The sequence below is a fragment of the Schistocerca nitens genome, chromosome 1 (genome assembly GCF_023898315.1).
Source record: "Schistocerca nitens isolate TAMUIC-IGC-003100 chromosome 1, iqSchNite1.1, whole genome shotgun sequence".
Lineage (NCBI taxonomy): Eukaryota > Metazoa > Arthropoda > Insecta > Orthoptera > Acrididae > Schistocerca > Schistocerca nitens.
In genome coordinates this window covers 1,083,274,086-1,083,291,626 of record NC_064614.1, presented here as the reverse complement: position 1 = coordinate 1,083,291,626, position 17,541 = coordinate 1,083,274,086, and the positions used below count along the sequence as shown (strand labels likewise).

The 17,541-nt window shown below is 43.5% G+C and overlaps 1 protein-coding gene across 14 annotated transcripts in view; it reads left to right on the top strand.

The window, feature by feature from the left end:
• The window catches only part of LOC126198503 (atlastin), a 144,632-nt gene that overhangs the window by 110,519 nt on the left and 16,572 nt on the right, over positions 1-17,541 (top strand). For all 14 annotated transcript variants that reach the window (XM_049934988.1, XM_049934886.1, XM_049934963.1 and 11 more), the window contains one exon: positions 10,945-11,083. In XM_049934988.1, the coding sequence (XP_049790945.1) occupies positions 10,945-11,083 (139 nt within the window). The remainder of the gene's footprint in view (positions 1-10,944; positions 11,084-17,541) is intronic.

The window sequence follows — 17,541 nt, the reverse complement described above, 5'->3', positions numbered from 1 at the left end:
ATCTTCATTGTACAATTTTATTCTAGCAGAAATTTTCATTCACATACAAGACCAATAAAAATATTACTTACTTCTACAGAACACAACAGGTTTAGTACCAAGTTGAGAATGCAGAGTGCAGGCTGAAGAACATGTTGTCCCCAATAACTTAGTGACGTATGAGGCAAAGCTGATGCAAACAACTAAAAGTGCTTGCTAACTTTAGTAAGAAAGTAACATTTTTGAGTTGTCCATATAACTGCTTTCTTCTCAGCTGTCTGTGCACCACCTCCCCCTCCCTCCATTGTAATTCTCTCACGCTGCTCGATATTGAGAACCGCTGCTCTACGTTATGCTTGCAAGCATATTAATTTAATTAATGTATGCTAATACACAGTAATTTCTTATGTCACAAGCGGATAAGTATTTCCCAATGGGACCTACAGGTTCTGTAAGTCAAGTCTATTGATATTCAGTGTTACTATCTGCCTCACATCTGTTGGTTTGTCAGTTTTGTAGACAATGTTGCTGGATTTGTCCCGTCAGTATTCACCTTCATTGTCTACAAAAACATGTAAAATATTTTTAATTGATAATGGTTCAGTATTAAATCCCGAAAGAATTACTGATATTAATATTGTCCGAAAACATAAATTGGGTATAAATACAGAGGGCTTGACAAATAAATTGAAGAGTAAAGTGGCTTCAGTGATTTTTATCTAGTGCCATTAGTGTGGACACAGAAAGGTTGTGTGCCAGAATAACATTGCATTTGTCATTAGCTACTGAATAATTTTCTTGTGGAATTAAAATGCAATATGTCAGCATGTTGATGTTAAAAGAACTGAATTTTTGTTTACACAAAGGTATTTGATTTGTACTTGAGAACACAGCAACATTAAATTACTTGAAAGTAGTTCTTTTCCTGCTTATGGAAATATTTTTTAACAAAATACTTAATTTTTTATTTGCCCATGTCAGTTATTTGTTTTTGTTACGAAATTGTCCAACATATTAACAAAATATTGTTTCTCAGTGATTGGCTAATTTTGCCGTCTTGGGTATTGTGAAGCAACCTAGTGGTAAAAATTGATCTTAACCCATGTAAGACACTCTGCAGTCACAAGACATCTGCATTTTGAACTATGCCCATTCAATGTTAATGTAACATACACCTGCAGGCTATGTAAATATCACACTTTCATTGCATATTGTCATTTGAGATGCAGTGGGGAAAAAGAGATCTTTGGGGTAACCCACCTTCATTCCATGTATTTATGACAGATGTATGCTTGCGATACCCTCTGATATTTTACTGTTCTGCACGCACAGTCTTAATTTTAAATGTAATAAGTGTTCAATGTACATCATATTTCACAACCAAGGCCTTTAAATGTGTCTGCTTGTGTGTGTGTGTGTGTGTGTGTGTGTGTGAGAGAGAGAGAGAGAGAGAGAGAGAGAGAGAGAGATATGCGCGTGCACGCACACAAGTGTGTGAGATGCGCGCGAGTGTATACCTGTCCTTTTTTCCCCCTAAGGTAAGTCTTTCCGCTCCCGGGATTGGAATGACTCCTTACCCTCTCCCTTAAAACCCACATCCTTTCGTCTTTCCCTCTCCTTCCCTCTTTCCTGATGAGGCAACAGTTTGTTGTGAAAGCTTGAATTTTGTGTGTATGTTTGTGTTTGTTTGTGTGTCTGTCGACCTGCCAGCACTTTCATTTGGTGTAAGTCACATCATCTTTGTTTTTAGATATATTTTTCCTACGTGGAATGTTTCCCTCTATTTTATATATATATATATATATATATATATATATATATATATATATATATATATATATATATATATATAAAAAAGCGCTGGCAGGTCGATAGACACACAAAAAAACACAAACACACACACAAAATTCTAGCTTTCGCAACCAACGGTTGCCTCGTCAGGAAAGAGGGAAGGAGAGGGAAAGATGAAAGGATGTGGGTTTTAAGGGAGAGGGTAAGGAGTCATTCCAATCCCGGGAGCGGAAAGACTTACCTTAGGGGGAAAAAAGGACAGGTATACACTCGCACACACACACACACACATGTGTGTGTGTGCGAGTGTATACCTGTCCTTTTTTCCCCCTAAGGTAAGTCTTTCCGCTCCCGGGATTGGAATGACTCCTTACCCTCTCCCTTAAAACCCACATCCTTTCATCTTTCCCTCTCCTTCCCTCTTTCCTGACGAGGCAACCGTTGGTTGCGAAAGCTAGTATTTTGTGTGTGTGTTTGTGTTTTTTTGTGTGTCTATCGACCTGCCAGCGCTTTTGTTTGGTAAGTCTCATCATCTTTATTTTTTCCACGTGGAATGTTTCCCTCTGTTATATATATATATATATATATATATATATATATATATATATATATATATATATATATATATATATATATATATAGAGGGAAATATATCTAAAAACAAAGATGATGTGACTTACCAAACGAAAGTGCTGGCAGGTCGATAGACACACAAACATACACACGAAATTCAAGCTTTCGCAACAAACTGTTGCCTCATCAGGAAAGAGGCAAGGAGAGGGAAAGACGAAAGGATGTGGGTTTTAAGGGAGAGGGTAAGGAGTCATTCCAATCCCGGGAGCGGAAAGACTTACCTTAGGGGGAAAAAAGGACAGGTACACAATCGTGCGCGCGCACACAGTCACACACATATCCATCCGCACATACACAGACACAAGCAGACATTTGTAAAGGCAAAGAGTTTGGGCAGAGATGTCAGTCGAGGCAGAAGTACAGAGGCAAAGATGTTGTTGAAAGACAGGTGAGGTATGAGCGGCAGCAAATTGAAATTAGCGGAGATTGAGGCCTGGCGGATAACGAGAACAGAGGATATACTGAAGGGCAAGTTCCCATCTCCGGAGGTCTGACAGGTTGGTGTTAGTGGGAAGTATCCAGATAACCCGGACGGTGTAACACTGTGCCAAGATGTGCTGGCCGTGCACCAAGGCATGTTTAGCCACAGCGTGATCCTCATTACCAACAAACACTGTCTGCCTGTGTCCATTCATGCGAATGGACAGTTTGTTGCTGGTCATTCCCACATAGAAAGCTTCACAGTGTAGGCAGGTCAGTTGGTAAATCACGTGGGTGCTGTCACATGTGGCTCTGCCTTTGATCGTGTACACCTTCCGGGTTACAGGACTGGAGTAGGTGGTGGTGGGAGGGTGCATGGGACAGGTTTTACACCGGGGGCGGTTACAAGGGTAGGAGCCAGAGGGTAGGGAAGGTGGTTTGGGGATTTCATAGGGATGAACTAACAGGTTACGAAGGTTAGGTGGGTGGCGGAAAGACACTCTTGGTGGAGTGGGGAGGATTTCATGAAGGATGGATCTCATTTCAGGGCAGGATTTGAGGAAGTCGTATCCCTGCTGAAGAGCCACATTCAGAGTCTGATCCAGTCCCGGAAAGTATCCTGTCACAAGTGGGTCACTTTTGGGGTTCTTCTGTGGGAGGTTCTCGGTTTGAGGAGATGAGGAAGTGGCTCTGGTTATTTGCTTCTGTACCAGGTCGGGAGGGTAGTTGCGGGATGCGAAAGCTGTTTTCAGGTTGTTGGTGTAATGGTTCAGGGATTCGGGACTGGAGTAGATTCGTTTGCCACGAAGACCTAGGCTGTAGGGAAGGGAGCGTTTGATGTGGAATGGGTGGCAGCTGTCATAATGGAGGTACTGTTGCTTGTTGGTGGGTTTGATGTGGACAGACGTGTGAAGCTGGCCATTGGACAGGTGGAGGTCAACGTCAAGGAAAGTGGCATGGGATTTGGAGTAGGACCAGGTGAATCTGATGGAATCAAAGGAGTTGAGGTTGGAGAGGAAATTCTGGAGTTCTTCTTCACTGTGAGTCCAGATCATGAAGATGTCATCAATAAATCTGTACCAAACTTTGGGTTGGCAGGCCTGGGTAACCAAGAAGGCTTCCTCTAAGCGACCCATGAATAGGTTGGCGTACGAGGGGGCCATCCTGGTGCCCATGGCTGTTCCCTTTAATTGTTGGTATGTCTGGCCCTCGAAAGTAAAGAAGTTGTGGGTCAGGATGAAGCTGGTTAAGGTGATGAGTTTAGAGGTTTTAGGTAGGGTGGCAGGTGATCGGCGTGAAAGGAAATGCTCCATCGCAGCGAGGCCCTGGACGTGCGGAATATTTGTGTATAAGGAAGTGGCATCAATGGTTACAAGGATGGTTTCCGGGGGTAACAGATTGGGTAAGGATTCCAGGCGTTCGAGAAAGTGGTTGGTGTCTTTGATTAAGGATGGGAGACTGCATGTAATGGGTTGAAGGTGTTGATCTACGTAGGCAGAGATACATTCTGTGGGGGCTTGGTAGCCAGCTACAATGGGACGGCCGGGATGATTGGGTTTGTGTTCACTTAATTAATATTGAAGTTGTGGATGATGACTATCCTATTAAGCCACGTTTGCACTCATTGTGTAGTGCATTTTCCCCCTCAGACACATGCAAAAGCCCAATTGTGGGGGGTAGTAACCGCTCTTTTTATTCAGAAGTCATTGTAACATGACTTAATGTTGTCTTTTGATGGACATAATACTCTGAGTAAGACTTGATATTTCTGGACAATATGTCAGATATATCTCCATAGAGAATGATGTGAGTGTCATACAGGGTGTGCAAGATGTCTTGTTACTGTATAAGTTAACACTGAAAATATATAGTAAGGGAAGTTTTTTTATACGTCATATATTTATAAGCATATTTTTCTCTTGTGCTCATACACTATTGTGTGGGTGACATAGTAAATATTTATTGTTCAGCCTGCCAATGCAGACATTGCATTCAGAGAACACAGCAACCATTGTAATTAATGTACAGATAAAATGCCACAGGTTGCGTATTACTTCATTTATTAACTAGCTTCACTCACCAAGTGTGAGTATCCTCAAATATTTGTTGCCCGTGTGGCAACGCATTAGAGGTTTAAAGCACTGTTTGTACAATCATCCAATGGAGCCGGTTTGTTCTTTAGACCTCTAACGTGTTGCCAGCAGGCAGTGCATTGAGAGGATGCTCACATGTATTGAGTAAAACTAGTCAATAAATTAAAAATAATGTGACAGTTCTGTACTTTAAATGTGTTAAAAACGAAGTTGTCTACTAATATTGTCATGTGATAATCACACTAGAGTCCATATCTGAAGCAGGGTCATAAATGAAGTAAAACAACTCAAACTAGTATCACATTCATTACGAACACCAGCATACATACATACAGACAGACAGACAGATCAGAATTGAACTCCTGGACAGAGTTGAGTTATTTATACAAATATTGAATATTCCTGAACATGCTAACATTACAAATGAGATGGCTGATGTCTTGCTGAAGGATCATAATCCTCAACTTCAAATGTAATGTCTGAAAAGCAACAAAGGATATGATATGGCCGAAAGTAGCACTTTCATAACTTTTCCGATAGTCTCATTTTTCGCACAGGTGTAAAAATCTGTATCAAGTCGCCCACACGTGTCACTGGCCAGTGCTTGATGTTATAGCACTCACAGACCAGGGTCTCTAGATGAGCCAGTTGCCCTGTATTTTCAGTCCTGGTGACATAGGATTTCAGTCATCTGCAGTATTGCCTAGTTGAAATGGGAACTGTGTGTCTGTTGTCATTTTGGGCCTTGTCTCCATGGAGCAGAACAAATGGTGTGAGGCCTGTGTGTCATGCACTACTGTGTTATACGCACATGTCTGGCAACATCTTGTTAAAGTGTTCTGTGAAGCCATTCGTCCAGAGATGGTATGCAATTGTCTTCCCATGGGTGATGAAGCAACAAGAAATTGCCTCCAATGCTAGTCTCAATTGGAAAACTTTTCCAAGATCTGAATCACCACACTGGGTGCTCTGTGCTTCAAATGATGTATTTTACAAACTACTTCACATTCTCTGGAACACCAGCTGTCAGTATGGCTTTGGTGACAGTATAGCAGGTAAGGTAGTCGGAGCAAATGGTTATCCATTGATTATCATTTATCGATTTCAGGAACCTTCCCAAGATTTCAAATCCAGTTTAGTGGAATGGAACTGCTATGGATGAGGATAGTACCAAATGCCCTGGAGGAAATAATGGCATGTGGTGCCATCATTGACATTCCTTGCAGTGGCTCTCACAGTGTTGAACGGGTCAGTAGGGACCTGGCCAATAATACCTTTGTCTGATTCTGTCCATGGTCTTCATGAATTCCATGTGAACAGAAGTTGTTGGGGTGTGGAAATGCATCCAGATATCTGGCCGTAGAATTGGAATGATGAGCAACCATTTCAATCCTATGGGATCATCGTTCCTATTATACAGTGCTCCGTTTATTATTGAAATTCTTTTTTGGTCAGTTCATCCTCCCTCTTTAAGTCGTCTATGGTTTTCAGCAGTGCAGTACCTTCCATTTGTACAGCAGCAATGTCATTTAAACTACTGGTGACTGAAACTTCGTCCAAACTGCTGTATTGCGCAAAGGATTCCTTGTAAAGTAGTTGGTGCCTTTGTGTGTGTGGGGGGGGGGGGGGGGGGGGCACTTGTGCTTGTGCTTGTGCGTGCGTGCGTGCGTGCATGCATGCATGCTTTTGTTTACCACTTAAGTACTCCTGAAGCCTTGGTGCCCTTCTTTCCAGTTGACCTTATGGATCCTTCACTCTAGTCAGCTGGCATACAGAATGGTGATCCATCACAGCAGTGAATGGTTTGCAAATAAATGTGGCCAGAACTAGCTGATGGCAGAAACAAGTGTAAGGTATTCTTGTTTGCAGAGTAGTTCATCTGTTGGTTCCGGGTGTTCAGTGAAGTTGTTGCCATTTTCTGCACAATGTTTTGATGATTGATCCAGCTACCTTCATCAGGTATTGTGAGTTCTGCTGTTATGTGTACTCTGTGCCAACCAATCTGATTGGAATCCTGCAGCACCTGAAGAGAAAGCTGCATCAGTTGTTGAAATATTGTGTAGAGAATGAAAACAGTTAATAAGCTATCACCTTCTCAGCACTTTCTAGTACCTTTCTCAATTTGCACTATAACTGCTCCTATTCCATAAACGCAAGTGTTAGTGGGAAGTTCTGTCTCCGTATTCTCATTGTCAGACTGGGAAAGGAGATGATGATAACACTTGCTTAAGGATAAGGAAAGAACTTTTTTTCTCATCATTCCAGAAAAATTTGATATATATCTTCGCTGTAGTTCTTGCAGCAGATTTGACTGGGTATGGAAGTCCTTTATGAATTGCCGATAGTACAACAAATTCTGAAACAACTTCTCACATCATGAATGTGCTGAGTAGTCATCACAGCATGGCAATGGGAAGATACATTTCTTGGTGATTACCCCCCCTCCCCAGTTGTTGACAGTCGATACACACCGTGTTCTGTCTTTTTCTTTGCAAGGACCACAGGAGAGGACCAAGGAATCTATGGAGGTTCAGTGAAGTAATCTTCCTCACTTCTTCCTGGATTACCTGTTTGGATGACGACTCTAGTTATGATTGTTGGGTAATTGATGGATGATCCTGAATGTTGATACAGTGTTTCACCATGGACCATTTGGTCTGTCTGTACTCCATCTCAGATTCGAAAGCATCCAGAAGTTGATTCAGAGCAGCTATCATTCGTCTATGTTGTTCCTTGGTCATGCCAGAGCCTATACACAGTTCGATAGTAGCTTTCTCCCCTACGTTGTCTATAGTGCTAGTGGAGCACAATTCTTCATTGATGCCACTAAGTGCCCTTCCTGGACTTGTTTGGCTGTCCCTGCGCACGTACCTTTAGAGATGAGTTCAGGTTTCTCATGCCAGTTAATTCTCCTTGACCATCTACTATGCTTATGATTTTCACTGGTTGTAAATTTCTTTTGTGAACCTGCTTCACAGTTTAACTCAGCATCTTGATTGATGACTGGAACTTGTCTCGGTGGTGGTGGTGGTGGTGGTGGTGGTGGGTTAATAATGTCTGCAGTGGCAAACAACCAGAACTATCTTCGTTACGTGTGCTTGTTGGGATAGCTCTGATCTGCCGCAGTCTATTGCTGTTTGTGATGCCTATAAGAAGTCCCATCTGAGATTTAAGATTATGATGCCATTCTGTTGAAACAACAAATACAAAGGGCTGTGTTCTGTAGTAATTTTTGCAATACACATCCCTGTCAGCTGAATGTATTTCTCATTTGTGACTTCGTATCACAGAACATGGCCTTCATTAAATGATAGTAAGCATTGGTCATTACAGAAAAGGGAACCACTGAGTTGATTAGTGCCTGGACAGGTTGGCCTATGATGATGATGATGATGATGATGATGATGATGATGATGATGATGTCAGTGAGATTCCCTAACATCTCGGTGACTGTTGCCCATGGAGGATTTACATCTTTGGTGACCTCACTTCATAGATTGCTTCACTTAGTTTACATGAAGTCTGTGGCTAGGCAAATAGCTGGTACCTTTGTGTGGCATCAGGGAATGGCTGCAGCGTGTTGTAGATGAATGGCCTCATCCACGATACAGCGATGGGCTTCGTCCCACAATTGACTGTAATCATCTGCGGTTGTCTGGCACGAATAGAAATGTTGTGATGGTTGATGTCTGATGGCATAGTTGTTGTTTAAAGTGCGTTCTTTCTCTGAATTAGTGTAAAATGCATCCAGGTTGGCCTCAGTGGAAATACACTCCACACTAATGTGGGTTTCTCCAAATGTCTGTTCTTTTATGGGGAGTCCGACTTTGGCATAGGATTTGGGCTGTGTGTGTGTGTGTGTGTGTTGGTAGGGAGCTGTGTTGTTGGATATGACTGGAGCATACATCAGAGTTGGCAGAGTCCATGGGCTGCTATCTCTGTTTACCTGCTCCATCAGTTGTGGCCGGCATAAAATACTGTACGTCTTCTCTCACTACCTGGTGTGTGTGTGTGTGTGTGTGAGAGAGAGAGAGAGAGAGAGAGAGAGAGAGAGAGAGAGAGAGAGAGAGAGAGAGTTGAGGTTGTGGTCTTCCACAACTTCCATAAAAACTGCAATCGGTGGTCGGTCATACTACTTTTGTCTAATTATTTTCTGTTTCACTTAATCAGTGTGTTGGCACCACTTAATAAATTCCTCAGTTATTGTGACATCCTTTAAGAGAACTTGTCTTCTGCAGCTCCTTCCATCAAGGGTGAGATTTTGTCCAGTTGTGTCATATACAATGTCTGTTCAAAAAATTTCGGAACTTATCCAAAAAAAATTTCTATACTTACCTCTTACTTACTGTGCATGGTCTCCTTTGAAATACTCTTCTGCGCAATTGATACCCTGCTCCCAATGCTGTTTCCACTTCCGGAAATGGTTTTGGTACGCCTCTTGCTGGATAGCGCGACACACAGTCTGCGAATTTTCTTTCATCTCAACTGTCGTTGAAAATCTTCATTGTTGCAATGGGGTTTTCAGTGTTGGAAATAAAAAGAAGTCCACAGGGGCCATACAGTTCTCTTAAGGAACATCTTGTTCTCAGTAGGGCGATCCAAAAGCTGTTCGCAGATTGTGAGGCAAAGGTCTTTCTGATATTGCCTCATGAGCCGTAGGACAAACTTGCAGCATGCATTCCGAGATGCTGTGTCAGGCTTTCATGACAAGATCCAGCTGAAATGTTACATTCTTCTGCAATCTCTTTGACTGTCAGTCTTTGATTGGCACACACAATTTCATTGATGTTCCTGGCATGAGTGTCGTCTGTAGACCCCTGAAGGGCATCCTGAACAGGGGTAATCTATAACTTCTGCCCGGCCATTTTTAAACCATGTGAATGATTCATAACACAGAGTATGCCTTAAGCACTCATCACTGTAGGCTTACTGCATAATTTGTCACCTCTCTGTGAAGGTTTTCTTGAGTTTCATGCAAAATTTAATGCTGACATGTTGCTCTTCAACTCCGACATCTCAAAATTTACAAACTGTAAGACACAACATTCTACTCAATACAGCACTGAACAATAATTAACAGACATACAATAATGAAACTTCCAGCAGTTACACATTAAACGTAGGCATGTGCAGGGATGCCAACTGTGGTTCGTTCCAACACACCATTGGTGTGAAATTATGAATGTTCTGGAATTTCTTGAACAGACCTTGTGTGTGACATTGGGCCAAAATATGTTGTATGTAGGAATGTGTTGTTTTCCTATGATGTTTGGCTCTGTTCTTTAATAGTTCTTATTATAGGTGTACTTGTTGCCAGTTGACGCCAAATGTTTCATTAAGTTCGACCTGGAATTGGAATTTATTTATCTTGTCATTATTATTCTTGATAAATTGCTAGGCTGTATCATCAAAGTAAAAGTACACATTTGCCACACACATCATTTCATCTCACGTGTTGTATTTGATGACTCAGTTGAATCCTTTCAGCAATTTCTTTGTTCTACCAGCATCTCCATAGAACAACGATGGATGCCTGATGTGCAGCTGACTTCCACTATTTGAACCACAGCTTACATACAGCAATATTTCTCTTACGGCCACTGTTTTACTGCCTTATATGTACATATTTTGGCCATCTTCCATGATGTATTTGTGGTATTATCATACACACTATGATTTCAGAAATAGCACTAGTGTAAGAAACTTAGTTCATATTTAGAATTAAATAATAGTTCATGCTACAGTATTCTGACAGATGCCACACATACAGACTCCATATGACTAATATACACATTACTCATCTTCTGAAAAGCACCTAAAATAAATTGTAATTCTTTGTCAACCTTTCAGTATTTTAATAAAAAATGCTTCAGTAAAATTTTACTTCATTGCCATAGCATGCCACCTGTATTTCTCCAATGTTAAGGATATGCTATTTTTATACTGAACATCATTTGAATCAGTGCAGGAAAGATTTACTTATTTTGTATAATAATGATATGATACAAAATCTTTTTTCCCCCTCCAGATTTCAAAGAAACAACACCCAGAATTGCAGTCACTACGACAACACATAAGGTCGTGTTTTTCAGATATTTCATGCTTTCTTATGCCTCACCCAGGACTGAAAGTCGCCACACATCCTGAATTTGATGGTAAACTTTCAGGTGAGTTGTTATATGTAAACATATGATGTACAGCCAGTAGCAATAAAATAGTGATGTGATAGTAAGCATAACTGTGTCCATCTAATTGTATAGTAGTCCTTGATACATGTTTAGGTTCATAAATTAATGGGATTATTAACATCAGTGAAACATTTTTGAATGGAAAAATACATTAATAAAATTGTGAACCATGAGACAGTGATATGAACACGAGAGACAACGAGTTGTAGGTGCTAAATACTGTGTTGTGTCCTGCCACTGCAACAGACAGAATATCAATAACAGTTGTGATGTCCTCATATGGTATAAGTTGGATGCATGTCTTCATATGGTAATGCTGGATGCACAACTACTTGGTGTACTATGGATAATGGTATAATGTACCCCAGGCAATATTTCCTGTAACTGCTCATGTTCTCTCTGTAGGTCAGCAATGAACCTTGCTGGCAATGTTAGAACTTAAATCCAAATGCATATATATAAAGCACCAGCTAACAAATTGCATAATTATGTAGGCACAATATCTGCATGGTGCAAAAAGAGTCAATGTACCCTAAACAATAAAAAGTGAGAGGTCCTCCACATCAGTAATAATTTAAAAATTAAAGGTTGTAGATGTAATTAAGTACCAGGGGGTATTAATTACAAATAAGTAAAACTGGAACCATTTCATAGAAAATCTACTTTTCAGGTGAAATTTTCTTCTTAATATAAATTTTATGCTTTGCACAGAATCACTGTTGTGCATATTTCATAAACTGTGCATTTTGTAATGAAGTATCACTTTTTAATCTTTCCTATCTTCACCATGTCATTTTGTGTTCGCGAGTAAGAATGAAAATTTTACTTCCTTACCAAGATAAACAATTTTCCACTACAATAATGGAAATATATTTTCCATTGTTATATACCTTGAAATAGTAGTCCGCACCACATTCTCTCTCATTGGCCATTTTGTTGGGTGCCACAAAGTGTGGTGACGTGAAGATGTACATGTGAAAAAGTAAAGGCTACATGCTGCTTATATGCAGTTACTATCAAATTCATGTCATTGTCTATCATTGCATAAGAGATCGTGAAAGTCACAGTAAAGGTATAAGTAGGCAGCCTGATAAATAAGTTATTCTCTGTTTTGAAAAACAAATAGTTACTACAAGAACAGATGAAAATTCACCAGGAAGTGGTGCATCCCACTGACTTAGTAAAATAATTAACACATTGAATGCTGCCAGCATCTGACCTTACCTGTTCTAGTAACAATCCATTTGTGAAGTAAAGAGCTCCCCAACTTTATGTGAAAGTTGTAAAATTCTCTCTCACCCAGTCCTTCTTCTTCTTACTGTCCAAGATCTCTATGGTGCCAGCACTTTGCCTTCAGGATGGGCAGTCATTTTAACAGACAAATGAGTGATAATTTTTCTCTCTGATTACCCTGTTCCCTATTAAAAGCTGTCCAGCCATGTGAACCAAGGTTTTCTGTGTTAAGCAAATCCTACCTGTCTGCTTAAGAGAGATAATGGAACTGGTGGTTGAAGTATTAACCAATGAAGGCCTATCAGTGTAGCCCATAGTATGCACAACTGCGGTTCCCATTTCTCGTCACCAATGTGTCAATGCTAAACATATGCTAGAGCAAATTGGCTTTAGACATGGGAAGTTCACTTGCCAAATTTTGAACTTATTTCAGCTTATTGTAATGTACTTTGGGAAAAGATTATTGTTGATATAGATTCTACTGGCTTGCCTAACACCTGTGATTCAGGAAATCACAAAAAAAAAAAAACTGCTGCAGAAACATCAGTTGACAAAGGCTTTCTGTTTGCATTGTTATTGTGGTCTTCCTTCAGAACCAGAAATTATTCCTCCTTGCAGGCCCAGGGGTTAGAATAGGTTCAAGGTATTCCTGCACATCATAAGAGGTGACTAAAAGGAGTCTCTCACCTTTCGGCCTTTGTGATGGTCCCCTGTAGGGTTTGACGCCCATTTTTCAAAATTTTCCCGAAGAGCAAGCCAGTTGGGGAAGGGCGCCTTACATGGTGCATCGTGTCCATTATACATTGAGATCTTTAGCCCACTTTCTCATCGTGGCATTGCAGTCCCCCCTCATCCTCCATCTCTTCAGCAAGGACACCTTCCTGGGTGCGTTTTCTTCCACCCACTATGCAGTGTTGTTTTCGGTGCCAACAAGGACCATGGAATTCTTTGCACCTCATATCCAGCACAGTAGCCACTCCTTTGTGGTGGGACCACCATGTAACCTGTTGGTTGTAGCCCCTTGACTACACAGGGATCGTTCTGCTGATGCCTGTCCCGTTAACTCCCCAGGTATGCCAAGGAGTAGATGCCTGTCGCCATGGGGCATTGAGACTCTAGCCAGTGGCCATCCTGCCAGCTGGCCTTTGCTGCGCTGGGTGGCACCCGTGGGGAGGTCCCCTGGTCGGAGTGGGTAGCATCAGGGCGAATGATGCGCGATGAAGTGTACCACGTCATCACTTGCTGATGATCAAACACCAGCAGTCTCTAAGCGTTCCAAGTCTCGGGACAATGCAAGGAAGTTTGGTCCTAAATTGTTCACCTCCCTGGCCACACCATGGGAGTAAAGCCAGGCTAAGGATGGCAGTGAACCTTATTCCTCCCGGTACCTCGTATGTAAGAGAGCTGATGGGGACTCCTTTGTCTTGATCAAGCCTCTTGTTTTTTGTAGAGCATTTAGAGGACAAGTTTGGGGAGGTGGAGGGCTTGTCCAAAATGCGGTCAGGGTCAGTCTCGATAAAAACATCATCCTCCGCCCACCCATAGGTATTACTCACTTGTGACAAGCTGGGGGGGGGGGGGGGGGGTGATTCCGTTACCATCATGCCTCATAAGAGCTTAAATATTGTCCAGGGTATTATATTCCACAGGGACCTTCTTTTGTAGTCTGACGACGAGCTGCGCACCAACTTAGATCGGCAAGGAGTTCATTTCGTCTGGCACATCCATCAGGGTCCGAGGGATAATCGGCTTGCCACTGGTGCCTTCATCTAGGTCTTCGAGGGTGACACATTACCCTAGAAGGTCAGGGTGATGGTCTACCGCTGTGATGTCAAGCCATATATCTCTCCCCAATGCGGTGCTGGAAGTTCGGCCATATGTCTTCCCGCTGTACTTCCAGCATTACATGTCATGATTGTGGACATCCATCCCATTTCAATACTCCTTGTGCCCTGCCTCCCATCTGTGTCAACTGTGGAGAGCATCATTCCCCTTGCTCACTCGCTCACCAGACTGCAGAATTTTACAGCGGAAAGGAAAATCATGGAATAAAAGACCCTGGACCAACTGACCTACACTGAGGCCAAGAGGAAAATTGAGCGCCTACATCCTGTGGCTATCACCTCCTCTTATGCCGCCACTACGAGAACAGTTGTAGCCCCATCAGTTCCACGAGTTCCAGTCAGCTCTCGGAGCTGGAAGACTACACCTGCCCCCTTGATGATGGAGGGGGGGGGGGGGGCGCTTCCCTCCCTGTTGCTTCCGCACCACCTACCTCAGGAGCACTATCGTCCCAACCATCGGGGACACCAGTCCCAACTTCTCAGCTGGGGAAGTGTAAGTCTTCTCCAGTTTCTCAGCTGGGGAAGTGTAAGTCTTCTCCAGTTTCTCTCGCTAGGAAGGGGTCCCTTGGGTCACTCCCTTCCCAGGTTTCTGCTAGTGGGAAACATGACACCCACCAGTGGCTGAAGAGCTCAAAAGCAGCTGGTCATAGGTCATCACGCTCATTCTCAGTCTCGGAGACTGAGCCAGTGAAGTCCTCCCAGACAGGGAAACCCAAGGAGCTGTGGGAGAAATTCAGAAAGGAGACCCCCAAGACCAAGGGAATTGCAGTGGCACCTACACCACCACTGTCTATAAGCTCTGCGCCTGAGGATGAGGTGAAGATTCTGGCATCTGCTGACGACCTAGATCTCGCCAGACCCTCAGACACAATACATATAGCCTGTTCAGGAAATAAGTGTGTGGCAGCAGGTGACCCTGAGGCGTCGACTACCTCATTGAGTGTTTCATGCCTTCCCAGTCTCATGATCATGTCATCCGCCAGTGGAATTGCGGCGTTTTTTTCCCACACCTGGCTGATCTATGGCAACTGTTAAGCTTTACACCTGCTTTCAGTATTGCCCTCCAGGAAACATGGTTCCCGGCAATACGGACCCCTGCCCTTCGTGGCTACAGGGGATATTACAAGAACCATGGCAAATATAATAGTGTGTCAGGTGGACTTTGCGTCTATGTCCTGAACTCTGTATGTAGTGAGCCTGTGCTGTAATACCCCTGAATGTATTCACTGCACTGATTGATAAACTCCTTAAACCTTTCCTGCTTTTGGGAGATTTTAATGCCCATAACCTCTTGTGGGGTAGCCCCATGCCTACTGGCAGTGGCAGAGATGTCGAAAATTTACTGTCCCACTCGAACTCTGCCTCCTAAATATTGGGGCCGCCACACATTTCAGTGTGACTCATGGTAGTTACTCGGCCGTTGATATATCAATTTGCAGCCCAGGACTCCTCCCACCTATCCACTGGAGAGCACATGATGACCTGTGTGGTAGTGACCACTGCCCCATATTCCTGTCACTGCCCCGTCGTCATGCCCACGGATGCCTACCCAGATGGGCCTTAAACAAGGCAGACTGAGCAGCCTTCACCTCTGCTGTCATCGTTGAATCTCCCCCACGTGATGCCACCATTAATGTTGCGATTGAGCAGGTCACTACAGCGATAATTTCTGCGGCGGGAAACACGAGCCCTCGTTCTCTAGGGTGCCCCCAGCGAAAGACAGTCCCTTGCTTGGTGGTTGCCAGAAGTCACTGAGACAATTATAGTGTGTCTGTGAGCTCTGCAGCGACATAAGCAGCACCCTTCCCTAGAACACCTAATAGCCTTTAAGCGGCTCCGCACCTGCATTCGGCTGCTTATAAAACTGCGGAAACAGGAGTTTTGTGAGAGGTATGTGTTTACCATTGGGTGCTATATGACACCTTCCCAAGTCTGGATGAAGATCAGATGTATCTTTGGGTACCAGACCCCAACGGATGTCCCTGGCATTAACATCAATGGCATGCTATGTACCAATGCAAACACGATTGCCAAGCACTATGCTAGAGCCTCTGTGTCGGAGAACTACACCCAAGCCTTTCGCGCCCTCAAACGGAGGATGGAAAGGAAAGTCCTCTTGTTCACTACACACCATAGTGAACCCTGTAACACCCTATTTACAGAGTGTGAGCTCCTCAGTGCCCTTACACATTGCCCTGACAGTTCCTGGGCCGGATCGGATCCACAATCAAATGATTTAACATCTCTCGTCTGACTACAAGTGATATCTCCTCATCATCTTCGGCCGGATCTGGTTCGATTGTGTCTTTCCATCGCAATGGTGGGAGAGCACAGTCATTCCGGTGGTAAAACCCTGTGAAAATCCGCTTGGATGGCTATTGGTGCACCAGCCTCAGCAATGTGCTCTGTAAGACGCTGGAACGTATGGTGTGTCGGCGGTTGGGTTGGCTTGTGGAGTCACATGGCCTACTGGCTCCATGTCAGGGCAGCTTCCACCAGGGTCTCAGACACCCGCTACTGATTTTTATCCAGAATTTCCTGTACCTCTATACTTCCCTTGTCCAAATTGGTGCCTCCCATAGTTCCCCCCGAGAATGGGGTCCCACAGGGCCCTGTATTGAATATATAACTATTTTTTAGTGGCCATTAATGGTCTAGCAGCAGCTGTAGGGCCATCTATCTCACCACCTCTGTATGCAGATGACTTCTGCATTTCGTACTGCTCCACCAGTAGTAGTGTTGCTGAGCAGCACCTACAGGAAGCCATCCACAAGGCGCAGTCATGGGCTCTCGCTCACCGCTTCCAGTTTTTGGCCGCTAAGTCGTGTGTCATGCAGTTCTGTCAGCGCCATACTGTTCATCCAGAACCTGAACTTTATCTTAATGATGATCCATTCACTGTAGTGGAGACATATTGATTCTTAGGACTGGTTTTCGACATGTGATTGGCTTGGCTGCCTCACCTTTGTCAGCTTAAGGGGGAGTGCTTGCAGCACCTCAGTGCTCTCCGCTGCCTGAGCAACACCAACTGGGGTGCAGATGACCCTACGCTTCTGCACCCTTGTTCAATCCCGCCTTGACCATGGGAGTCTGGTTTACAATTCGGTGGCACCCTCAGCATAGCGTTAACTCGACCCAGTGCAGCACTGTGGTGTGCGCCTAGCGACGGGAGGTTTTAGAACGAGTGCAGTGACCAGTGTCCTTCTGGAGGCTGGAGTCCCTCCATTGTGGATCAGACGTGCACAACTGCTCGCCATTTATGTTGAACACATTCATAGTTCTCCTGAGTGTCCGAATTACTGTCTCCTTTTTCCCACCTGCGGCAGTTCATCTCCCACATTAGCGGCCCAGGTCAGGGCT